The sequence below is a fragment of the Rutidosis leptorrhynchoides genome, chromosome 7 (assembly GCF_046630445.1).
Source record: "Rutidosis leptorrhynchoides isolate AG116_Rl617_1_P2 chromosome 7, CSIRO_AGI_Rlap_v1, whole genome shotgun sequence".
Classification (NCBI taxonomy): Eukaryota; Viridiplantae; Streptophyta; class Magnoliopsida; order Asterales; family Asteraceae; genus Rutidosis; species Rutidosis leptorrhynchoides.
In genome coordinates this window covers 26,015,976-26,042,040 of record NC_092339.1, presented here as the reverse complement: position 1 = coordinate 26,042,040, position 26,065 = coordinate 26,015,976, and the positions used below count along the sequence as shown (strand labels likewise).

General features: G+C 36.1%; 3 protein-coding genes across 3 annotated transcripts; 2 read left to right on the top strand and 1 right to left on the bottom strand.

Moving 5' to 3' along the window:
- The first annotated feature begins 1,919 nt into the window (after nucleotides 1-1,919).
- Nucleotides 1,920-4,050, top strand: LOC139857057 (LIM domain-containing protein WLIM1-like). Its single transcript, XM_071845766.1, has 5 exons — nucleotides 1,920-2,263; nucleotides 2,855-2,951; nucleotides 3,258-3,289; nucleotides 3,434-3,523; nucleotides 3,640-4,050. Exons 1-5 carry the CDS (start codon nucleotides 2,126-2,128, stop codon nucleotides 3,862-3,864), a joined length of 582 nt encoding a protein of 193 aa, XP_071701867.1. The 5' UTR covers nucleotides 1,920-2,125; the 3' UTR covers nucleotides 3,865-4,050.
- Nucleotides 4,051-4,195: 145 nt separating this feature from the next.
- On the top strand, nucleotides 4,196-5,818 carry LOC139859047 (pentatricopeptide repeat-containing protein At2g20540-like). The gene has a single exon (XM_071847865.1). The coding sequence runs from the start codon at nucleotides 4,196-4,198 to the stop codon at nucleotides 5,816-5,818; it is 1,623 nt and encodes a 540-aa protein (XP_071703966.1).
- Nucleotides 5,819-6,050: 232 nt separating this feature from the next.
- LOC139857487 (nucleobase-ascorbate transporter 6-like) lies at nucleotides 6,051-10,415 on the bottom strand. Its single transcript, XM_071846259.1, has 15 exons — nucleotides 10,375-10,415; nucleotides 10,090-10,242; nucleotides 9,371-9,468; nucleotides 9,083-9,256; nucleotides 8,375-8,475; nucleotides 8,214-8,289; nucleotides 8,068-8,127; nucleotides 7,784-7,968; nucleotides 7,582-7,678; nucleotides 7,401-7,487; nucleotides 7,238-7,296; nucleotides 7,030-7,121; nucleotides 6,832-6,909; nucleotides 6,589-6,749; nucleotides 6,051-6,491 (listed from the first exon to the last, which is right to left on the bottom strand). Exons 2-15 carry the CDS (start codon nucleotides 10,193-10,195, stop codon nucleotides 6,273-6,275), a joined length of 1,593 nt encoding a protein of 530 aa, XP_071702360.1. The 5' UTR covers nucleotides 10,196-10,242; nucleotides 10,375-10,415; the 3' UTR covers nucleotides 6,051-6,272.
- Nucleotides 10,416-26,065: the final 15,650 nt, after the last annotated feature.

Sequence of the window (26,065 nt, the reverse complement as noted above, 5' to 3'; positions counted from 1 at the left end):
TCTTTATTACGTACTACACTCTTACCACTATTATGTACACTCTTACCACTATTATGTGAATGTAGTTAATTAGTCATATTTCATAAACCTTGTTAGTCTTTATTTAATTTGACGTAAAAATCAAAAATCCTGTCAATGGTTAGTTTCATATTGATCGTTAAATTTAGTAAATCAAACTCCGAGTCTGTATCGTTAAATTTGGCTCTATCAATTGATGCAACAGTAAGCGTCGATTTATCAGCGACTTGACGGCCGCTTAGAGCATATATTGAATTCCAGACTGACTTTAAAACCCATGAAAATTTGATTCCACCATTTTCATGGGGTGTCATTTTTCATTCTTTTTTTGCCAGAAGTCCTCACGAAAATAATCTTTTTACCCTTGAGTAGAGACGGGAATGACTTTCTCTTCCTGTAGGTGGAGAATTCTTTCTTAACTCGTGGTTAGAGAAACGATTTTTCTTCTATTCTAGGGTAGATGAAGGATTGTGTACATCTCACCTCCTCATACCTCGCATGTGCGGGACTGAGTTTTGTTGTTGCTGCTGTAAAAAAAACGCATCTAATTAGATTGACTAGACGATCTCCACATTTATTGTAGAAGGTTTTGTTCTAAACACTTAATCGGTCTTCGTCATACATCATCCTATCCAACACGTGAGAGGTGAATCAAGCTGACCTATAACTCAAGGGCATATTTTTCATTGCATGACGTTTGATGCCCTTAGTTCCTTACGGCAGGAGCCATGTTTTGATTGCTAGACTTATACTAATTGATAATAACAATTTAACAATATATTATTGTACTAGTTACAGTGAGAGCACTATGAGGTCTGTCTAATCATACGAATCTGGATTGCTTTGGTAAAATGCACTAAACTCTTTTATGCCGAAAGAGGGACATCAAAACAACTCGAGAACAAATGCATATAAGATCATTCCCAATGACACGCCATGGACCATGTCACCGGAATCCGCCCTCGAGGGCGCCATTAGCAATGTCGCCGCCCTCCTCCTCCCACCTCCGCCCTGCTGCTCGTCGCCCTCGTATGTGTCATCCAGTAGCATGTTTGAGGGCGCCCATTTTGTTTGTTTCTTGCAATTCTAACGGGCATATAGCCGTTACAATTAATTTGTTTGATTTTTTTTTTCCAATACCTTCACTCTATATATACATAACTATCCCATATCAACATAAATCACATTTTTACTCTCATATCATACCAACATATATCACACTTTTAAACCCTCAATATTACTCAACAATCACCAATGCCTCCAATATTGAATAGTCTCACAAAATATGCAATAGATGATGCGAGTTCGGAGTTTGGTATTGTCGCACTCGATCTACTTGATACGATAGATCAAGAAGAAGAAGAAATCGACCAACCGATCCCAAGAGGGCCTAGAAGATTTTTAATAAGAGACCGAGAGGGAACCGGTATGCGGTTATGGGAGGAAGTATGTCATGGTTGGCAATGGTGTGTTATGGAAGTGTTATGGGAGGAAGTGGTGAGGAGGGAGGAGAGAAAAAGCTGATGTGGCGCTAAGAAAGTGTTGATGACGGCGTCATAGTTGTGATTGGTCTAAGAAAGGGCAATAAAGTAAACCACATAAAATTCCATCTTTTTAAATATTATATTAATATAAATATTAATATAAATATTAATTAATTTAATAATTTACATTTACATTTACATTTACGATAACTATATTAGCCAACACCGATGAATAGTACTCGGGTGATGTCAACACGACATCACTTATTTCGTCTTTTAGTGTTTTTTTATTTTTACAATTTTTCATCCCGATTATCTGGTCCGAGTGGGCTACTCCGGACATCCATCTAGTTTATATTAATTCCCAAAACGTCAATGAATTACTAAAATAACCCGCAATTGACAGCTACAGAACAGAGTTTGACTCTGATGATCATCATGTTGTAAAACCCCAGCCCTCTCATAAGACTCCACCAACTCAACACATACACCAAAAAGTTTTTATTTTTCTTGATCATATACAGATTTTCAATTGTTTTTTTGTGTTTCTTGATCTGATCTCCGTTCTGGGTATTCAACTTTGTTGAATCTTGGAAGTTATTATATATACAAATAAACTAAATATGGCATCATACGGTGGGACAACACAAAAGTGTAAGGCTTGTGAGAAGACTGTTTACTTGGTAGATGAACTAACTGTTGATAATAAAGTTTATCATAGGGCTTGTTTCAGATGCCACCATTGCAAAGGCACCCTCAAGGTTTTTATATTTCTCATTTTTATTTTTACTATTATTAATTATAATTAATAATTATAATTATTTCATGATCTAAGTTTGATTTGATATGTATGTATCAGAACTATGATGTTTCTTGCATCTGATGATGGTTTATTGGTTAGATTTTTCAGTTATAATAATTCTTTTTGCTGTTTCTTAATCTGGATCATGTGTTGCTATTGAATTGAATTTACAAAGATGATTCTTTATTACTGTATTTGTTTGCTGTACATGTATTGGTGATAATTTGATATTTAGGAATGAATTTTTTGGGGGAGTTTGATTTGGGTTGTTGTGATTATTGCTTTGACATAAGCAAGGTTAAATTTTTAATTGATCTTTTTTAGCTGCTTTTAATATTGGTTTAATTTAAAGTACTAAATGAAAGTAACTATAGAAGATGATCCTTTTTAGTAGTATTTGATCCAAGTTTTTTATTATTATTGATAATCTTAAATAGATGATCTTTTGCTCATAATTGAAGAAATTGAGGTTTCCAGTTTGTAACAACTTAACATATTGATGTGAAAAGGATCATTTATGTAATTATATCGTTTAATTTGTTTGTTGCAGTTGAGTAATTACAGCTCATTTGAAGGAGTGTTATATTGTCAACCTCACTTTGATCAACTCTTCAAAATGACTGGTAGTTTGGATAAGAGTTTTGAAGGTTAGTCCCCTTATACTTGAGCTCATTAGTCATTATCACATATAAAACCTTATCATTAAATTTGTAGCCAAATGTTTTAATTAACCAATTTTTAATAACGAACAAAATCGTGTAATCTGTTATGCTGAAATTGATGTCATCTTTACATCCTAATGATGATTATGGACAAGTAAAAATAAGCCGCCACGTGAAAAGAAAATGTTGCAACATATATGAGCCGTGTGAGAAAGTATATCATTGTGATTTTCAAATGAAGATGTATTGATTGATCATTAGTATTTTACTAATTCAGTGTTTTTCATGTAGGCGCTCCCAAAACGACTAGATCTTCTGATCAGGTACTTCATTAAAAATCCTAGCAATAATAGCGGATATAATCAGATCACGAATTCCATACTTGGCTTTGAATCCTGCAAACTAATATCATATGTGTTTTGTTATCGGTGTGCTAATACTTTTTTTGTAATACTTTCAACTTTTAGGGCCAATCTAACAGCAGAGTATCAAGCATGTTCGGTGGGACTCAAGACAAATGTGTTACTTGCAAGAAAACCGTATACCCTCTTGAAAAGGTAAACTAGTGTCACTATCTTAAAGATTCAAACATTCAGATACTTCACAAGATGAATATTTATGTGTTTATATAAAAAAGATTTCACCTTTTCACAATCTTGATGATGGTTTTCAGGTGGGTGTAGATGGAAATGCATACCACAAGGCTTGTTTTAAATGCAGTTACGGTGGGTGTCACATAAGTCCATCAGATTACGTGACTCATGAGCATCAGCTTTACTGTAAGCACCATCAAGCACAGCTGTTCATGGCTAAGGGAGATTTCAGCTCGTTTGATAAGCAACGTGAACCGACAGTTGGTGTTTCCAACGGGGTGACTGAGAGCACAACAGAAGTTTGATAATTCAATGTTTTGCGGTCGTCTTTTTAACGTTGTCCGGAAAAATTTATTACAAGATGTGGAATTTTTTTCACTGCGCGTGTTGAGTGTATAACTTCTTGTTTTTTCTAAATAAACATGTTATCAAGTTGTAACATGTTATTGTATAAACTGATTGAGTTACGTGTGATCATTTGAGGCTTTTGTGTGAATTTTTCTGTTATCTTGTTACTTTTCCATTTCTTTATATTTGGATCATTGTCACATATAGTTATCATATTGCCAGTAATTGCTTCTTAAGCGAAAAATTCTCTCTCAAGCATTTCATCAAACACATTTGTGGCAAAACCATATGAGCCAACTAAAGATTCATCTATACAACTTATTTAAACACAAACCATCATTAAAACAAACGAAACAGATACACGCACAAATCATAGTTAAGTCATTAGGTGGAAACAATAATCTCATTGGATCATTAATTCGATCATACAGTGTCCACGGGAAACTTAAATCAGCTCGAAAAGTATTCAGTAAATACCCATCGTTACAACCTACATTTTTATGGAATCTGATCATTCAATCTTATTCAAAAACATCATCTGCAATAGAATCAGTGTATCTATTTAAAGAAATGCTAATGCTTGGTGGTATGCATTCCATAGCAGTGCCGGATGATTACACGTTTACCTTTGCTATCACTGCTTGTTCGCGTCATCGGTCAATGTTAAATTATGGTAAAAACTGTCATACGATGGTGGTTAAACTTGGGTATGATTTGGACGTATGTGTAGGCAATGCTTTGATTAATATGTATGTTATGTATTTGGATACGGTTAATGCCCAGGAGGTGTTTGATAAAATGCCTGAACGAGATATAATTAGTTGGACTAGTTTAGTTAAAGGGTATGCGATGTGTGGCGAGATACTAAAAGCCGAGAAAGTGTTTGTGAAAATGCCTGAAAGGAATGAGGTGTCGTGGGCGGTGATGATTGTGGGTTATGTCGGGCGTAAGATGTATAATGAGGGTTTAACGTGTTTTAACGACATGTTAAGTGATGGTAATGTCGAACCTAATGAAGCGATTTTCGTTAGTGTGTTATCAGCTTGTGCTCATCTTGGTCAACTCAACCAAGGAAAATGGATACATTTTTATATAGATAAAACCAGGTTTCCAAAAACACCAAACATTGCAACGGCTCTTATCGATATGTATGCAAAATGTGGGAAAATAGACCTTGCGAAACAGGTATTTGACGAAACTGATAAACGAGATCTTGTAACATGGACGAGCTTGATTTCAGGGTTATCGATGCATGGACTTGGTGAAGAAGCGATCAAGGTGTTCGATGAAATGCTAGCAGAAGGAATTAGACCGGATCATATCACGCTTGTTGGTGTTCTTAACGCGTGTAGCCATTCAGGTCAAGTTAAAGAGGGGATCTCGATTTTTAACAATATGGAACAGCTCTGGGGTATTATCCCCAAAATTGAGCATTTTGGATGCTTGATAGACCTTTTGAGTCGTGATGGACAACTTGAACGTGCATTTGAAACTGTAAAAATGATGCATATCGAGCCCGATGGTGTTATTTGGAGAGCATTGTTGAGTGCTTGTAGAGTACATAGAAATGTACGTCTTGCGGAGCAAATTATTGAACATATTAGAGAAACCGATGGTGGAGGGGATCTTTTGCTTTCGAACTTGTATGCATCATTCGGTCAATGGGATAATGTAAGACAAATAAGGGAATCTAAGATTGATAAAGAAGATGATTCAGCTCCGGGGTGTAGTTATATTGAGATTGATGGTGTTGTGCATGAATTTATTGCTGCTGATAAGCTGCACCCGCAGATCGTGGAGATAAACTTAAAATTGAATGAGGTTATGAAGATAATAAGCTTAGATGAAGCGCTTATTACGTCAACAAATAATTTGTTTGTTTCAAGTTGTGATGAGTTTATGAATACATGATAAGATCACTCGCATATTATAATTTTTTGCTCTTGCATTGATTATTTGCATTGATAATTGGCTGTGACTTTATACTAATTTATTTATGCCATCAATCATCAATGTGTTACATTAATAATTATAGATCATCAAAATATGTTACATATACAGTAATTAAAAGTGAATGGAATAACATTTGAATACTGCATGTGCACAATCAGAAATCAAGATTTCTATTACAAAACATATGGGAGATAATGTTGTAGAGAAGTTTTGAAGTAGCAAAACTAATCCTTTCATCTTAATTAGTACCCATTAGATTTATAGTAATTAAATAACTATGGGAAAATGTTATAAGAATCACTTAAGTGGAATGTAATTGAACTTGAGGAGCTAATTTAGGACAAGATTAGGGACACACATTTGACTAAAAAGAACAACAGTTGCTTGCTGGTTACTTCATGTCCTCAATCAATCAAACAGCAGGGAAGTATTTATTGAGATTGAATGGCAACGAGTAGAATTCTTCGCTTCTTGTGTCCGTATGAAACGAACGGAACTTGTCCCACCAATGTTTGCCTCTGTCTTTTCGTACCGCACTATCGTTCTTCTTAAGCGTGTTATCCAGAAAATACGCGACAACAGCAGCAACAAAAGCTTCAGATGAGAATGGAACGTTCACCATATTGTTGAACTACAAAATGACAACATACAAAAACAAGGTCATTATTTTTTTCAAAAAATAAAATGTAAATTAGTGATTATTAGGAGTTGAGTAATTTTGCACGTACCCATCTTCCAGACGTATGTACGGGCCCATAACCGTTGATAGCTTCGTATTCATTGAAATATTGGGGAATGGATAAGCCCAAGAAGATAGAGAAGCCCAGAATAAACTTTGTTCTGAAGCTGTTAAGGTTGCAGAACTGAAGGAAACTCAAACCAGAAGAACCTACACATAAAGTGAAAAGACATTTTTACCCTCAAGTTTTAATAAAGACATAAAGAATGATTGGGTATTTATGTAAGCTTACCCACGTAAGCGAAGAAAAGGCAATACAAAGCAGCAACAATAGGCGCTGGAATGGAAGCAAAGACTGCTCCAAATTTACCTGCATGATCGATTATTTATTAATGAGTTAATTTGGGTTACGTTATTAATTTTTGAATCCTTTCCTTATAAAAAATCAAAACTGGAGTAAAAAAAAAAAAAAAGAAGAAGAAGAAAATACCCAGAACTGAAAAGAAAATCATGAACCCGGCTGAGATCTGAACAACTCTTCGACTGCCAACGCGGGTCACGGCCAAAAGACCAGCATTTTCACTACCAATATACAAACAAAGTAACACCTTTCAAGTAAATATTTACTTAATAAATTGTGAAACAAAATAAGATAATAAATAATAAACAAACAAACGACTTTAGGATTAGTTACTAACATAGATACAGAAGATCCATTCACAGTTCCAAACAAACCGGACAACAAAATAGCAATTCCCTATCAACAAAAGACAAACACATAATTATAAAATTCAAGTATACAACATTTTGCATTTTGAGATGTCACATTTAATAATTTATGTGATAAAAAATGGTTGTTACCTGCCAACCGATACCACGGCTTAGGATAGATGGAGGCACGGGAGTTGCACTCGCATATCTTGAAACCGCAATAAATCCGCCAGTGGACTGATGATAATTACATGTGAAAACAAATATAAAATTAAAAAAAAAAAAAAAAAAAACAAATTGAAATAAACATCAACGAATAATAAAAACGAACCTCCACAAGAGCAACAAAAGCAGCCATCATCATTGCAAAAGCTTCACCGGCATCAAATGAGGGTGCCCCCCATTGAAATGGATACGGAACTCTTATCCTGATTATCAATTAAATATCATGATACATAAACATGACATTTACTGATTTATATCATTATATGTAGTGAACTTAAAACCAATTCCAATATAATGCATCTACTAACCATGGTGCACCCTCAATTAGTCCCGAACGATCTGTACGACAACTTATTTGTGTCTTTGGTGGTGTGTGATTGTAGGCCCCACCAACAGTCAGAAGGTGAGCGTAGATCCAAACGATTGCAATAGACATCAGAACAGCAAATTTCTCAAAGATCGATTTTCCCGAATGTATCATATGAGCTACATACTGTACATAACCAAACAAACCAAATTCACACAATCAATACCAAATAGATTCACAATCCACATTTAATAGTTGTATCTACTCGATCATGAAAAACGTTACCTGTGACAAAACAACTACAATGATGAGCTGAGGCAGCCCTATCTCAACGCATCTGGCAACCTAAATAAACAATTAATGTATAAGTTCACATATACAAGGTAATGCATAAAAAATAATAATACCTAGATTAACGTATATATACTCACCCCGGGGAATCCAAATTCGTAGAGCCCGAAACCAGCAAGAGCCACCAAAGGAGTAGCGGAAAGCGGACTCAAGAATCTAATATTTATTATTTAAATTTATTTATAATCTATAACTTATAACGATATTAAAAAAAATGTTGTTTGTTAGATTTCAAACCAACCTTGCAACGTTTCGCCAAAGACCACTGAACCCTAAAACAATCTGAAGTGTTGAAGCAACAATCAAAGCACCCTGGATTGCACGCATTGTCTTCTTGAATTTCTGATCAACGTATAAAACAAACTTAGTGTCATATCATTATCAACAACACGTTACACAGTAATAATCAGATTCAAAGTTCAAGTAAAGATAGTAAAGACTATTTGGATAGGTGATCTACAAAATTGGATGGATGAAGCATATCTCCAATAATGCTTTTCGAACTGTGAGGTTTGTTTTTTAAATGTATTTATATTTATATGTTTATGTTTAATTATCTTTTTATTTATGTTGAGTTTTTATTGTGTTGGATATTGGATATTTTTGTAGTTAGTGTTTGTTATTCATCGTGCTCTTAATTTGGATTGGGCTCTTAATTTAGTTTCATTCCAAACACTGACAATGAATAACGGACACTAATTACATAAACCTCTAACAAAAGAAAAATTTATCATACATAAAAAGATAAATAAACATAAACATATAAATATAAATACATTTTTCTCGCAGTTCTAAAATTGGAGATATGCTTCATCCATCCAATCTCACCAATCCAAAAAGTCTTACTATCATTACTTGAACTTTGAATCTGACTAATACTATTTTTCAAGATTTTGTTTCTAGATCACATACTTCACAATAAAGATTCTAAAATGTTAAGTTGACCGACCTCAATAGGGTCTGGATCGTTCCAACGATTAGATAAAATAATCGAGATCGTTGGAGCAACAAAAGTATATGAACCCCCGATCACAGCAGGTAACCTTGTACCAAACAAAGTTTGCAACAAAGTGTTCCATCCAGCAACAAACAATAAAGTTTGAATAACTTGTGCTTTCTCTTCCTGAAATAATTATTAAATTATTTATTATTAAACATAATGATAACAACTATCAAACTAAATGTATTCAAGAAACTTTACAAGAAGTTTAAACATTAGTTTTGAATAATTTCTTACATTTCCACCTCCCATTTGAGGAACAAGAGCCGTGGGAATAATTACCGTTGTACCAAGCATCACTAAGTAGTGCTGAAAACCTAGCAAAATAGCCTCAGCTGCATCGAATATATTAAGATCAAAATTAATAACATAGAATCCAAACTTTTTTTCTATGAAAATTGCTACATCACTTGCAAATTAATTATCCGGTTCGTATTGTTACAACTGATTATCCTGTTCTGCTTATTCCGTATCACATAATCACTTTAAAAACGAAACGCCTAATACCCCCTTTAGTTTGACTGAAATTTTTTAAGTAGTATTTTCACTCACAAAATATGCATTTTTAAACTCAAGTTGACTTAATTTGACTAATTTTGGAACCCAAAATCAGAATATAAAACATATTTCACCAAAAATGCTAGAGGTAAAGTGTAAACCAAAGAACACGAAAAGCATTTATGCCAATGAACAAAAGCAAAATGTTAAATGTCAAACTATAAATCATACAAACAAAAGATCATTTGATTCTAAAAGAATCACAATATGTATATACTGCCTATGTAAATATAACCTTAAAAAGCCCTAAAACAACCTGATTTAGAATCAACCACTTTCCAAATAATATTCTAAAAATTAACTTTTTTTACAGAAACATAAAAAGGATAAAACATGAACAATATATGCAAGAATATACTAAAATATAAATAAATTATTAGTATAGACTATAAACTCACGCCATGGGGGTGGACTAGTAATGCAGTAAGTAACACCAAGCAGCTGATCTTTTGGTGGGTGTGGGGCCGGTTCATCGGATTTTCCTCCGCCGCCACCTCCGGCCATCTAGCTTTTTTCCGGCGAAGTTGTAATTTACAAGATTACACTTTAATCTGCAAAATAAAGTAAACCCAGATGGGAAATGGATTAATAATGTATGGGAAATAGTACTAAAATGGCGGTGATTGATTATTTGATAATGATAATAATGAAGAAATGACAAAGATTTTGAGCAAACCACTCACATGGAATAGTAGCAATGGTCACACACTCAGACACAAACACAGATGTGTGATTTGTTGAAATGAAGAAAAAGACAAGAGAGTAAAACAATTTCAATAATTTGTGTTTATTAATGTATTTGTATTCTGTATTTTCATTAAAAATTGATAGTAGTAACTATCTCTTTCTTTCTTTCTATGAAACATAGAATTATACAACTCTTTTCAAACATAAGTAAATAGAAACAACACTTAATACATTAAAAAAACTAAACACACTCTAAAGAACGGTGATGGTTATGATTGGTACACAATAAAATTTTAGCCGTACATAATTAAATATATTTTAGTGTGTGGAATATACACCAATAACAACAATACTTAGGGTGTGTTTGGCGCAAGAGTTTATGGGAGCTTATGAGAGCTTATGGGAGCTTGAGCTTATGATTTTAATAAGCTCCAAGTAATAAGCTTTGTTTGGTAGACATAAAAAATAGAGCTTATGAAAATCATAAGCTCTGAAAAAATAAGCTACTTCTAGTAGCTTATGAAAAAAAGTAGAGCTTATGAACTGAAAAATAAGCTCCAGCTAGTTTACCAAACACTTATAAAAATTAATAAGCTCCAGCTACCATAAGCTCCAGCTCCAGCTCTAGCCCATAAGCTCCAGCTTCAGCTATAAGCTCCAGCTCCAGCTAGTTTTATCCAAACACACCCTTAATACCACATGCAAGGTTGAAAAAGACGCGAGACGGGGCCGAAACGGTAGCGACCTCAAAACATCGCAACGGAAAAAACGGGGCCGAGACGGGTCGAAACGGATGTTGACTAATATTAACTTTTATATATATAAATATATATTTACATATATTTTAGAACTAAAAAACCTTCGTTGACAAGTTTATACATATAATTGTTATTAGCGTTAATATAATACAAAATGGAATACTAAACTAAGTTAATTTTGATTGATTTGACCGACTTATGACCGATTTTAACAAAATTTCTGACTTTTGACCGACGTTGACCCAATTTCTTGATGAGATTGGCATTGAATTTACAAGTTCCTTCAAAAGGCAAATCGGAAATGGTAAAGGCACTTCATTTTGGTATGATACGTGGATCTCGAACACACCTCTTTGTGTGCAATTCAACCGGCTATTCCGACTCGAAAAGGAGCCTCATGTTTCGGTTCATACGAGACTAGGTTGGAATGGTACTTCATATGACTGGTCTTGGGAATGGGTGAGGCAACCTCATGGAAGAACGGGCGCGGAATTTGAAGCCTTATTGCAACTTATTCAGGGCTTCGTGGTCAACGATGATCAAAAGGATCAATGGGCGTTGGTCCTTTTGCTCTAGTGGCACTTTTTCATCAAAAGTTCTTTCGAATTTGGTGCGGGCAAAGCTTATTACTTCAAGAGCCGCGGGTATAGAAACATTGCGTAATAATTTGGTTCATAAAAAGGTTGGGATATTCATTTGGAGGGCTTTGAATGGTAGACTTCCCGTTTTGTCGGAGCTCGTTCAAACGGGGAATCAATCTTCATTCCGTCCGATGTCCCATATGTGACAATGATGTAGAAACGGTTCAACACGCTTTATTTCAATGTCTTAAAAGCAAAGAAATTTGGGATAAAGTTTTCAATTGGTTTGGCATCTCGAGTTGTAATTTGGATAATAATAATGCACTTCGCGGTAACTCCTCATTTCAAACGTCGAGTATTGGAGGTAAGATTTGGCAAGCGGTCGAATGGACATGCGGATACCTTATATGGAAAATCGTAACAATATGGTCTTCAAAAAAGTTTCGTGGAATCCTCCGATGGCGCTAATTGAGATTCAAATGAATAGTTTTTAATGGATTGCGAATAGATGTAAAACCTTTTCGATTGATTGGCATTCTTGGCTCATGGATCTAAAAAGCTAATTATCTAACTATGTATGTATATAGATTTTGGTGAGTTGTGATTTGGGGTAACGGATATTTTGGTGGATACTCCCTTAGCATCCACTTGTATCCTTCCCATGTAGATAGTGTGAAGTCTCTAGCGGGTGTGTGAGGTTTCCCCGTCTTGTACTATACTTTTGAGTAATAATATATTGATTTGCCTTTCAAAACAAAAAAAAACCACATGTGTGGTGTACAAGGGAGGTGAGATGTAGACAATCCTTCCCCTATCTTTGAATAAAAAGAAGTCATTTCTCCACCAAGAGTGATACACTCCAAGAAGTAGAGAAAGTCAACTCTCTCTCTCTCTCTCTCTCTCTCTCTCTTCGACAGATAAAGAGATTGCTTTCGAATGGACCTCCGACCAATAAGTAAAAAAAAAATTATAAAAAAATTAAAATAAAATAAAAATAAAACATGAGACGCCATGAATGGTAGGATCAAATTTTCATGGGTGTTAAATCCCGCACATTCAATTTAGGCTCTAACGGCAGTCAAGTCGTCAATAAATCGACGTTTGCTGTTGACTTAATTAATAGAGCCAATGTGTGGTAATATACAACTCCATAAAACATATTTGGTAGTGTACAGCTAAAAAATGTGTGTACCGATCAGTGCCTGAAGCCCTTCTAGTTAAGTTACTAAGAGCACTGGGAGTGGTGAACTAGCGCAAGGTTGAAAAAGACGCGAGACGGGGCCGAAACGGTAGCGACCTCAAAACGTCGCAACGGAAAAAATGGGGCCGAGACGGGGTCGAAACGGATGTTGACTAATGTTGACTTATATATATATAAATATATATTTACACATATTTTAGAACTAAAAAACCTTCGTTAACAAGTTTATACCTATATGTGACGACCCAAAAATTTCCGATCAAATTTAAACTTGATCTTTGTTTGATTTCGACCACGATAAGCAAAGTCTGTAACGTTGAATCTTAAAACTTTTGAACTGTTTCATGAAATCATTTGACGTGGACTATTCCCGACGATTCACGAACAACTATTTGTAAATAGATACATATATATTAAAATGATATTATTATTATTATTATTATTATTATTATTATTATTATTATTATTATTATAGTTATAAATACCATTATAAGAATGATTAAAACTATAATTTAGTTGTAATTTAAATATTGTTAATTATTATTAAACTTAGTATTTTTTATTTAAAATTATTATCATTATCCTTGTTATTTGTAGTATTACTAGTAACTAGTACGGAGTAATAATATTAAAAGTATTATTATTATTATTATTATTATTATTATTATTATTATTATTATTATTATTATTATTATTATAATTAATAATTATATTTATTAATTGTTAATATTAACTATATACATGAAATCAAACATGACAGATCTCAAATTCTGTATCATATCCTTTTCCATTTCCAAGATTCATGCATGGTTCGCCCGTGATTTAAGTTTAGATATTGATTGAAGCTTACTGTTGATCACTGTGCGCTTTTACACTTTTCAGACCATTTACAGACACACGTTTAATTATTGTACCAGATTTCTATATCGTTGAATCACTTCACCCTTATGAAATCATCACCACCACTTCGCCAATCACCCCCTACAATCGTTGAATCACCTCCGGCCACCATCACCACCTCACACTACGCCCGTGAGCCACCCTTAAACCGCTATGTACATCGCTCTCTCTCTCTCTCTCTACAATTCTTCTTTATGACAACCAAAACTACCACCATCGTAGCACAATAAAACCACCGTGAGAACCATTGCTATCGCTAGTTTGTAATCTGTTTTAATCAAAGAGCCAAGATCACCTAGGCTGTAAACAACATCACCATCACTAAACCACCACCGCCACTCTGCTACATGTATACTATTTTCTGTTTCTATCATGAACACCCGACACCAAAGTAACCACTTTTGGAACACCCTTGGCTACTTCCTAGTCGACCAATGTCAACCCACTTGTTTCTACTACTGTTCCAATTGAAACCCATCACCATCTTTGAAGCCACTGGCTACCTTTACTTCTATTCCACGATCACCACACAAGCCATTGATCACCACTACAACCACGATGACCACCATAACTTCCACCCTATTTGCCACCATAAACCGCCATCAATCATCATTGAAGAACACCAATCACCAACACCTTGAAATCATCCCACTCTTTCTCTCTTAAAAACCAATTGCCACTATCACTTACTCTCTCTACTCTTTCTTTTTTCTTTTCTTCGTAAAACCATTCATAACACAAATCCTCACGCCACCGTTATTATTTTCTGCTGTTACTGCTCTCTTAGCTTCTGAAACAGAAATAAAGCAAAAGAAGGAATCACGAGAGTTTAAGACAATTGAAACCACAAATTTATATTTGAACGTTTAAGAGTAATTGTGAGATGTCGGCTTAGATGTTCACAGATCACGACCCACCCAAATTATATTAATACAAGGGAAAAGATGAAGTGGCCGACCATCAAGAAACATAAAACCCTACCATCCATCGGTGGGTTCAAAGGTAACAAGCTAGCGGGCTTTGAAATTTAAAAAAAATATATATGGACCGTGTTCCATTGGGCCATGTGTAAGTTAAATAGATTTGCTAGTGGAATTGTGTTAGTAGGCTTATGTCAAGTTTCTAATTGGGCCGTATTGTTTCACTGTTATTTCCTGGATTCAATATCAACGCACACTCATTTGTTTCAAAAACTAAGATGATAATAATTATAGGCGTAAGTGATTTGATTTGATGATGATGATGTATAATTTATGATCTTATGTGACCATAATCGTGATTTGAAAGATGATGAAGATGAATATTATGTGTGTACTGATAATGAAATACGTATAGATCACGATGATGATCGATGTTGATGATGGTGAATTGTTATGATAGTGATGTGTATGATTTTGATTATGATTATGATTGATGATGATGATGATAATGAAATCTAATGATATTGAAGATGATTGAATTAGTTCTGATAGATTAGTTTTAGAGGAAGAATAAGAAGACAAACTGTTACATAGATTATATTGTTTTAATTCGGGGTCTGTTAACACCTATTTCCTTATGAGGTAAGGCTTAGTATGTCAACAAGAGACTAGAAGTAATCTAGCTTTAGGAGGGCGGAGTGTTGCCGATTGATTTTTACCCTCGGGAAATAATCCCTGCAGACCCGGTTCACAAGTATAGAAACTTGTGGGGTGGCTTAATCAATCTATCGTCCGTAGAGCGCAGAAATGCTAGTCGGATGACTTCTAGTGAGATAAAGTAGAGAGAGAAAGAGATGTGAAGTCTCAGCTCTCAAAGTTGTCAGAATATCTGAACTTGTGTAAAATGACGACCCAAGGGGTCTATTTATAGTGCTAGATCCACTAGATTGCTGGGGGACACGTGTCAGATGATGATACGTTCTGTTACTTGTGATCCGAAATTTACGCTGAAGGTGACGTTCTCCGGCCAAGGCTTATGCGCTAGGCGGCCTTCAGGGCTTACGCATGACGGAGCAGCCTGTACAGCGGAAAATGCTAGACGGATAACTCCACAAAACTGTTGTTTCCAGCCTTCCTGATGCTACTTTTATGCAACCATTATGTCTTTTATGCGTGTATGCACTAGGATACACCATTAAGTCCCCCCAGTTTAATGACTTAGGCATTTGAAGAATGATTAAGTCGTTAAACTTTTGTAAACGCATGCCAAACCAGCCTGTTCATTACCCACTTGCATCGGGGAAAACATTTTAGGCATTAAATGCAGACGATTTTTACTGACGCTGTTATGATTAATTTTTTACGGCTGAGATCATCCACGCGCCTCCAGCTGTAAAAAGTGTTATCTTGTACCCTTCGTTTAAACTCACCCATACACGTGTCTCAATCATGACCATAAAAATTGCATCGATGAACCCCTATAAAAACCGTCATAACCCTGTTACCATCACTTTTTTTACCTTTTCCAAGATCTAAAAAGCATATTTCTCCCAAATCTTCATCGCCTTCTTCAATCTTCAACTTTTTTAAGGTTTACCGTCTTCCAAGGTCAGTACACTTCATCCTACTGCTATTTTCTTCTTGTTGATATCTTTTACTGTATTATCATGGCTTCTACACGGAGTACTGGCCAAGAACACACCAAGCCTTCTTCATCAAATACTGCTGACATTTCAGAAGTTAGCACGATGGCTTCATCATTGACTAGTGAATATTTAGATGGATTAAAGATTGCCTTTCGCCATCTCAATCAATATAACCCTATTCTTCCCACCATCGGACAAACTGCTGACAACCCTCCTGAGGGGAAAATTACTTTATACGCTTTGCAAATTACCCACGGCAACCTCCGTGTTCCCCTTACTAACTTTCTTCTTCGCCTTCTTAGATATTATGGGGCCTGTCTTAGTCAGATGCATCCCCATGGCCTTCAAAAAATCATCCTTTTTGAAATGTACTGCAATGCTATTAATATAAAGCCTCGCATTAATGTTTTTATCTCTTTGTTTAGAATCCGCACAATTAGCGATTGCTGGCTTACTATTGATAGTAAGAAAAATAATCATTTTGTTGGTCTAAATAGAGTTTCAAACTTGAAGGACTGGAAAAGTCCATTTTTCTTTGTTGATGAAACTGTTATTCCGGAGGAATACTCCGTTGTCCGGGAGTGGGGTGCTATTGATGCTGGCATAGGAAAGGGTGTTAAGATTTCTCCCGCAGAACAACGGATAGTAAATAGTTTGAAAGGACTCCGTCTTCCGCCCAGATCATACGAAAGGTATGAGGAAATTCTTGTGCTGTGCAAAGTGAGCCAAGAATGGCCGAGCAATTCCGTGCCAGTACTTCGTGGGAAAAAACAGGGTAGGATGTGATATGATCATCCTATTATATATATATATAGATTTGTATCTTCTGTTGGTCATGTTTACTTATATTTCTATTTCATGTGCAATTTTTGCAGCCAACTCCGTGATGCAGGTCCGCTCTGCTCTTTTATCCTCTGATCTTGATGATGATGTAGAGGTTACTGCTAGTGACGAAACTGTTGAAGAGCTTGAGGCGGAGAGAGTTGCAGCTGAAGCTAAAGCTGCTGCTAATGCTGAAAAGGGGAAAGAAATTGATGTAAGCAGCTCAGACAGCGAATCCGGGTCTGATCATACAGACACTGAGCGGACAACGGATGATACCACCACCGCCGATCAACAAACATCGGCATCAGTTGACATCACGGGTGAAACTAACCCTACCCCTCCTCCAACCTAAAAGACGAGAAAGAAGAGCATAGGCTCTAAAAGGGTGAAGAGTACTGAGGAGGGCAAAAAGCAGAAACGCAGGAGAAGTATGTCCATTCTGCTCTCTTTTGAAAATGCACATGTTTTTGCTTATAACTGTTATGTTTGTTCATAATGCTAATTTGTTTTTGTTAGTAATTTTAGCAGAGTCGGATGATAGCCAAGGGAAGGCTATGGAGGGCGGTGAACGGAGGGCGGAGGAAAATCTTGAAAGTGAAGGAGAGGAGGGCCTGAAAATGCCTGACCCAAACTTTGCTCCCTTCGATGAATCTGAATTTCATGAAGATAGGCCGGAAGGCAACTCTGCTTATGATTCTCCTCTTCCTAATATCACTAACCCTGCTGTCACCTCTTCCAATGTTCAAGAGCCAACTCTTCCTGCTCATGTGAGGGCTTTACAGGCCATCATTGCAAACCCTGCCACTAAAGATAAAGAATTTGCAACTCTTCTTCTGGTATGAATGATAAGAACATCTGCATGTATATGCCTGTAATTTATTGATGTGAGTTGTCTGAAATAACTCATAATTTTTTTTTTTTGTACAGGGTTGTGTTATCCCTGAGCTGAAACACAATTCACTGTTCTCCGTTCTGATCAACTCAGGGAATCAACTATGGCAGCTCATGTGCTGCTGACCAACCACCTGGACTCTGTGCTGCAACTGCAGGAGCATCAAGAGTCTATTCTTGCTTTAGCCCGTAAGGACATAACTGAAGGTGCAAATGCTCGTAAAAGAGCTGCTGATGCTGAACGTGCCTTAAGTGATGCACAGAAAATAATAAAGGCTAAAGAAGTTGAGCTAAAAAGTGCTCAAGATGTTGCTGTTGTTCTGCAAGGGGAAAGGGATGCTGAGAAGAAGAGATTGGAAGAGGAGCAGGTGAAAGTTGGTGAGCTGGAGAAACAGCTGAATGCAGAAAGGGAAAAGTCTGCTGAGCTTCTCCGGAGGGCGGAGGAAGGCGAGGGCAATTTGCTGAGCTTAAGAAAGGTGTGCCAGGTCTGATAGCTAAGGTGCTTGGATCCAGTCTTGTAGGGAATCCCTACAATGATTATGTTGATGCTGCCTGCGCCCATACTATTGCTGATGTGACCGGCAAGCTGTTCAAATGCCTTGCTCCCAACCAAACTCCTTCTGCTTCTATTGCCAAACTTATACCCCCTGGTACTCAAGAAAAAGTTGATGAGGCCAAGAACAAATTGATAAATTTGAAGATAAACGTTTTTGATGAAGTATGTGGCAAAGAAGACTCATCTGCTCAAGATGTGCTTGGCGTGCAGTTTAATTGATCTTTGTAAAAATTTTAAACAATGTTTTGTAATAAATTTCTTACTGACTTTGACATTATATATACACTGACTTTATTGTGATGACTATGTGTATTTATATGCTTGTTGCAAATATTTTGATGCTTAATGCTTTAAAACCAATCAATTATGCACCTGAGCATAAAATTTTATACACAATTGTGCAGTGTATAATTTGAGCAAATCATTTTGAAAAGTGCATAAGGTAATTCATATATAGATGCCTTACAGTATCAAGAATACGATGTCTGATTTCTATTACACGCCTTCCGTCATAAAATTAATGAGGAAGAATAGAAAGTATTTTAGAAGAATGATTACAAATCAATAAACTCTCCGTCTTACGCCTTCCGTCATAAAGTATATGAGGAAGAATTGCTAATTATTTTGCTTTCATACATAAAAAATATATAACTTCGTTCTGTGAAGTAATTTTTATAATGTTTGTCATGACAAGTATCTGAGTTTTGTATCATGCCTCGGTGCATTCTAGTAAAACTTAAACGTTTTCTAGTCGATCCCTTGTGCCTTTAGTGGCCGGCACAAAAGCTTCCGCCATCGTAGGTATTTTAAAAATACACTCCTTATGTGGGCAGGTTATAAATGTAATGTTTTACATTTGTCACGGGCAGCACTTTGTTTAAGAAAAATATAAAATTTATTGTTCGGTACTGTGCAGTACATAAACGAATGATGACGAATTTAGGTGGATCAAGCCTAATTAGTACGCCATGAATGTTTAATGTATGCAATTGCTAATTTATGCACTATAAAATTAGCACAATGGCTCAAAGTAAATTGATAAACGCTGCTCTTCATTATAATGCGAAAATATCTTCTTCAAATGCCAAACACATGTATTTTGGCATGAATACAACGATTGTAAAAGAAAATGCCTTCATAAAAATGCTAAAAAACTGCTCTTGATAGTAAACTTTTATTCTTGATAACATGCTAAGATTTGCTTCTTCACACGCCGAGCGCCCAGCGCTATCCGGCCTTCACACTTGACTATGGAATGAAAAACTCCTGAACCTCATCATCACTAAACAACCGACCATGCTTTCTCCAATTTACGTTGCCTTCTGGTAAGTTCACAAATGTGGATCTCTCCCTAGCCGATGCCACATACTGTGAATGTATGGCGGCTACTCCGTTAGGAGTTGGGAACCTGATCTCTGTATGAGCTGTCGACGTTATTGCTCCAAACTTAGCCAACGCTGTCCTTCCAAAAAGGACATTAAAACGAGAATTGCCATCTATGATTGTGAAATCAACTGTTTCTGTTCTCAACAATGGGAATGTGCCCATAACAACTTCCAAACAAATCTGCCCCATGGCATTTATCGGTGCTCCCGTTAGTCCAGAAACTTTCAACCTCGTTTGCCTAGCTCTGCTCTGCACATGCCTTGGAAAAGTTCTCAAACAATGCCAGTAGATGATGTCAGCTTCACTTCCTGTATCTGTGTAGATACAGTTGACAAACTTGTTTGCTATCTCTGCTGAAATGATCACTGGTTGGACAGACTACGCCCAATTCTGAATTGGCTGAAAGATAATTGGAGCATATCTCCAGTTGTCCAAATTGTTGTTTGATGATTCACCTTCTTCATAATGACTGTCGTTGATCCAAGCCATCCTGATTACAACTTCTGGAGTTGTTTCACACTATGTGATCCGGTCTCCGTACTGCGGTTGATTCCGATTATCTCTTCTGCCATGCCGCTCTCTTCTATTCTCTCCACGGCGTCCTCTGTTACCATCATTCCTTTGTCACGCAAATTTCCTGCGAGGATCATTCCTCCTGTACTGTTTGCCAGGCAACAAATGATTCAGTTCTCCTACCTTGATTTTCGCTATAATTTCTCTCATCAAAGATTTGCAATTGTCCGTATCATGGCCCCAAGCTTCATGGAAATCGCACCACAACTCACTCTTTGGACCCTCCCTTTCTTCCATAGGTGCTGGAGCATTGAAAGTGGTCCGAATTGGCTCAGTGAAAAGGATTTCTTTCGGAGTTTTGGTAAGCGCCATTATCAACGGGTGCCTTTCTATTGGCCTTCTATTGTGGTGGAAATTATTAGGGTGATTGTTTCCTCTCCATCCTCCATTTGAATTGTCATTCCTTCTCTGATTTCTGTCAAAATACCGTCCTCCGTTGTGCGGCTTGCTACTGCTACCAGTTTCAAATTTGTTCAACCCACGCTCACCAGCTCGTACATGCCTCTGTGCTACCTCCAACGCCTGATGCAATGTTTTTGGCAAGTCATACCGTAATGCATGAACAAGTGCACTAAACCGTCGCTGGTCCAGACAAAAAATGAAGCCAGATACAAGCTGTGATTCTGGACAATCAGGGATCTTCTGTGCTTCAAGTGTATAACGCTTCATAAAATTGCTCAAAGATTCATTATGATGCATTGTAATCTCGTGTGCATCAAGATGTTTGAGAGTACAGCTCCGTAGATTTTGGTATTGCATCACAAATTTTGCTCTCAAATCAAGAAAACTGGTAATACTCCTTGGTGGCAAACTAGCAAACCATTCGCGTGCCATTTTCTGCAGTACCATAGGAAACATATGGCACGCTGTTTCATCCTCCCAATGCTGCAACCTCATAACACCTTCAAACATAGTCAGAAAATCTTCCAGATCCGTTGTGCCATCATAAACTCCAATTGTTGGTATAGCAAGATTTCTGGGCAATGGATAATTAGCAATTCGATCAATGAAACACTGTGTAGATTTAGCCATGGCTTGGTAGCTTGCTCTCCAGTAATGAGGGCAAAGAAATTGTCCACGGCCACAGCACGGACGGCGGGCTGCGCTAAGCGTTGCTTATATTTTGCCGGAGTTGTCTGCTTAAGAATGTCATTTAAAAGCAACACCGCCTGCTTCTCTGACATGAACTCATCTTTGTCAATTTCATCATTAGAATCATTATTATCACAGCTCAGGTCGTTATCATCCCCAGAATCATCAATAAGACTGCCCAGCTTGTCGAGTAGCCTGGATAACTTGTATTTTGATACAGATTGCCTTTTCATTATTTGCTTGTCTTTGCCATCCGCCATCCGCCGAAAAGGTATAAATTATAGACATCTTCGTGGTTGCATCAATGGTCGTCACTCTGGATTAGTAACAAAATTTGGAAGTCTTTATGCACTTTTGGCTGTCGCTTCTTCGATTACTGGCTGTTTCTCCGAATTAGTTGCCAAATGTTTAAGCCTTTCTGTAGTTTCAGCAACTGTTTCTTCAATCGTACCATCTAGTGGTGAAACAGGTACATCTTCAACAGTGACCATGTCGTCAATTGTTGGATTGTTAACTGCTTCAAGTACAAATGGAGCTTCAGTTGTTTTCGTTCCTTTTCCGTTTCGTGTGTTCTTTGCATTAATGGATGGCGCCATTGTTAACACCTATTTTCTTATGAGTTAAGGCTTAGTATGTCAACAAGAGACTAGAAGTAATCTAGCTTTAGGAGGGCGGAGTGTTGCCGATTGATTTTTACCCTCGGGAAATAATCCCTGCAGACCCGGTTCACAAGTATAGAAACTTGTGGGGTGGCTTAATTAATCTGTCATCCGTAGAGCGTAGAAATGCTAGCCGGATGACTTCTAGTGAGAGAAAGTAGAGAGAGAAAGAGAGGTGAAGTCTCAGCTCTCAAAGTTGTCAGAATATCTAAACTTGTGTAAAATGACGACCCAAGGGGTCTATTTATAGTGCTAGATCCACTAGATTGCTGGGGGACACGTGTCAGATGATGATATGTTCTGTTACTTGTGATCCGAAATTTACGCTGAAGGTGACGTTCTCCGGCCAGGGCTTATGCGCTAGGCGGCCTTCAGGGCTTACGCATGACGGAGCAGCCTGTACAGCGGAAAACGCTAGACGGATAACTCCACAAAACTGTTGTTTCCAGCCTTCCTGATGCTACTTTTATGCAACCATTATGCCTTTTATGCGTGTATGCGTTAGGATACACCATTAGGGTCATTTAAGAAAAACGAGATAGAGCAAGTGGTCTTGGATGGTTTGTGTGTGACAAGAGGTCCTGAGTTCGAATCTAGGTGACTGCAATTTATTTTTATTTTTTTCACAAAAGAAGTTGTGTTGATAGATGGGTCAGTTGGGCCGTGTTTTTAGTTGGGCCGTGATCTATTGATCCATTTTCGGTTGGGCTGAAACAAGTACAAAAACAGTTTTTATGGGTTAAATATCTAAGTATGCTAGATATTACAAAGGAGTAATTAGTAGAGAAATGGTTTAAGGTTGTTTTCGGGTTAGCGGGAGCATTTTTTTAGGACTACTTCTTTGAGGTAATTTACTTATTATTACTCATTTTATTTTTATTATTATTATTATTATTATTATTATTATTATTATTATTATTATTATTATTATTATTATTATTATTATTATTATTATTATTATGATTATGATTATTATTATTATTATTATTATTATTATTATTATTATTATTATTATTATTATTATTATCATTATCATTTTTAACGTAAGTAGTATTGTTATTGAAACTAATTTTTTTTTTATAAAAATTATCATTTTTATTATTAGAACTATCATTATTATTATTAGAATTATCATTATTTTTATCATTATTATTTTTATTATCATTTTTATTATTTCTAACACTAATATTATTATTTTTATCATTATTGTTATTAGTATTATTAGTATATCAAATAAAGATTTTCTATATAAAAATATATTATTTACATAAAACATAACTATATTAATATGTTTATAATAAATATTAATTATCTATTTAATGTATATAAAAATAAATTTAGTTAATTTAGTTATTAATGAAACGTACAAGTTACTAAAATAACAATTAATAATAATACCTAAACTTGTTCGATTACCATGATATGTGTTAATATACATATAAATGGTATAAGTTCGTGAATCCGAGGCCAACCCTGCATTGTTCAGTTCCGTCGTATGCATATTTTTACTACAAAATATCGTATTGTGAGTTTCATTACTCCCTTTTTAAATGCTTTTGCAATATATATTTTTGGGACTGGGAATACATGCGCCGTTTTTATAACTATTTTATGAAATAGACACAAGTAATCGAAACTACATTATATGGTTGAATGGATCGAAGCCGAATATGCCCCTTTTAGCCTGGTAATCTAAGAATTAGGGAACATCACTAATTTTGAGAATTAGTTCACCCCTAATTGACGCGAATCCTAAAGATAGATTTATTGAGCCCAACAAACCCCATCCATTGTAGCGGATGCTTTAGTACTTCGAGTTTTTATATCATGTCCGAAGGATGTCCCGGAATGATGGGGATATTCTTATAAACATCTTGTTAATGTCGGTTACCAGATGTTCAATCCATATGAATGATTAGTTCTGTCTCTATGCATGGGACGCATATTTATGAGAAATGGAAATGAAAATCTTGTGGTCTATTAAAATGATGAAAATGATCGATTATGATAAACTAATGAACTCACCAACCTTTTGATTGACACTTTAAAGCATGTTTATTCTCAGGTATGAAAGAAATCTTCCGCTGTGCATGGCTCATTTTAGAGATATTACTTGGAGTCTTACATGACATATTTCAAAAGATGTTGCATTCGAGTCGTTGAGTTCATCAAGATTATTATTAAGTCAATCATAGCTGGTTATATTATGAAATGGTAGGCATACCGTCAACTTTTGATGAAATGAAAGTTTGTCTTTTAAAAACGAATGCAATGTTTGTAAAATGTATCATATAGAGGTCAAGTACCTCGCGATATGAATTCGTCCAGATGGATTAGGACGGGTTGTTAAAGTTGGTATCAGAGGGGTTGTCTTAGCAGACCAAGCCTTGTATTAGTGTATCTAACTGATAGTTGTTTAGATGCATTAGTGGGTCTGGACTTCGACCGTGTCTGCATGTCAAAAGTTTTGCTTATCATTTTGTGTCGAAAATTACCTGCTTACAATTCTTAGTCTAGACACATCTTACTGCATTGATTGCATGAATAGTGTATAGACAAAAATTCATATCTTAGCGTATATGTTACTGTTACTTTTGCCTGACAGCTTTCGAAATTTTCTCCGTAATCTGAGAAATCTTTATGCTATATATATATAGATATTCTATGTAATTAGAATACCATCCGATATCCGAAAATCATTTCCTATCGAAAAATCTTTTACTCAATCGTACGAAATGGAACTCGTCACTAGTTCAAGTTCTTCGGAACCCGACAACTATTCTGACATGGATGTTCACCTAAGCTTCGGAAGCAGCGTCACCAGAATGAATCAGCCAATCAGTCATCCTCAATTCATCTGATGAGTTCGTAGTCGACTTAATCAATGGAGACGAGAAGAAGGTAATCCCTTCCACCCACCTTATTGCCCTCTCAGCGAGGAACCTGAAGCACTTACCGGTGAACCTACCCGAAACACCATTTTCAGCCTCATTTCCAGGGTAGCTCGTCACAATTATATTCTATCTCAAATTCTAGATCTTATTCATCCACGCATCCGAACTGACAATCACCCCGGAATAATGGAAGAAGTCAGCGAGCTTCGCGCTTGAGTAATTAATTTGGAGAATATGGTGCAAAACTTACTAGCTTCAACAACATCACCAGCACCAACAGTACCACCAACATCAACACCAGTACCACAAGCAACCCAAGTTTCAACATCATATGTCTCAATATCACAGTCTGTACCTCGAACATCAACGTCATACGCACCATAGATACCAAGGAGTACCAATAACAATGAACGATGAAGTATTGATCCATAACTTCATTGAAGAAATATTCTGCGAAGAATATGTGGTTTCTAAAAGTTTTAGAGATTACTTATTCTAGCTCAAACCGAAAAGCAAATGAGATTAATATTATATTAACTCATTAAATCCATGATTACATCTGAAGAAAATATACATGTATATATATTTTCATAAAGATTGTAATTAAAAATTCTTTCGTACAAACTGTTGATGGTGAAAATATTTTAACAGGTAGGTAATACCCGAGGAATATTTAGATTTCACATTAATAAGTTACACTGTACATTCTTCGAATCTGATTCAACAGTCATTTACTATCCTACTTACAACCACCGATATACGTATCTGTTCACCTCAGAATAACCATTTTCATTCAATTTCATAT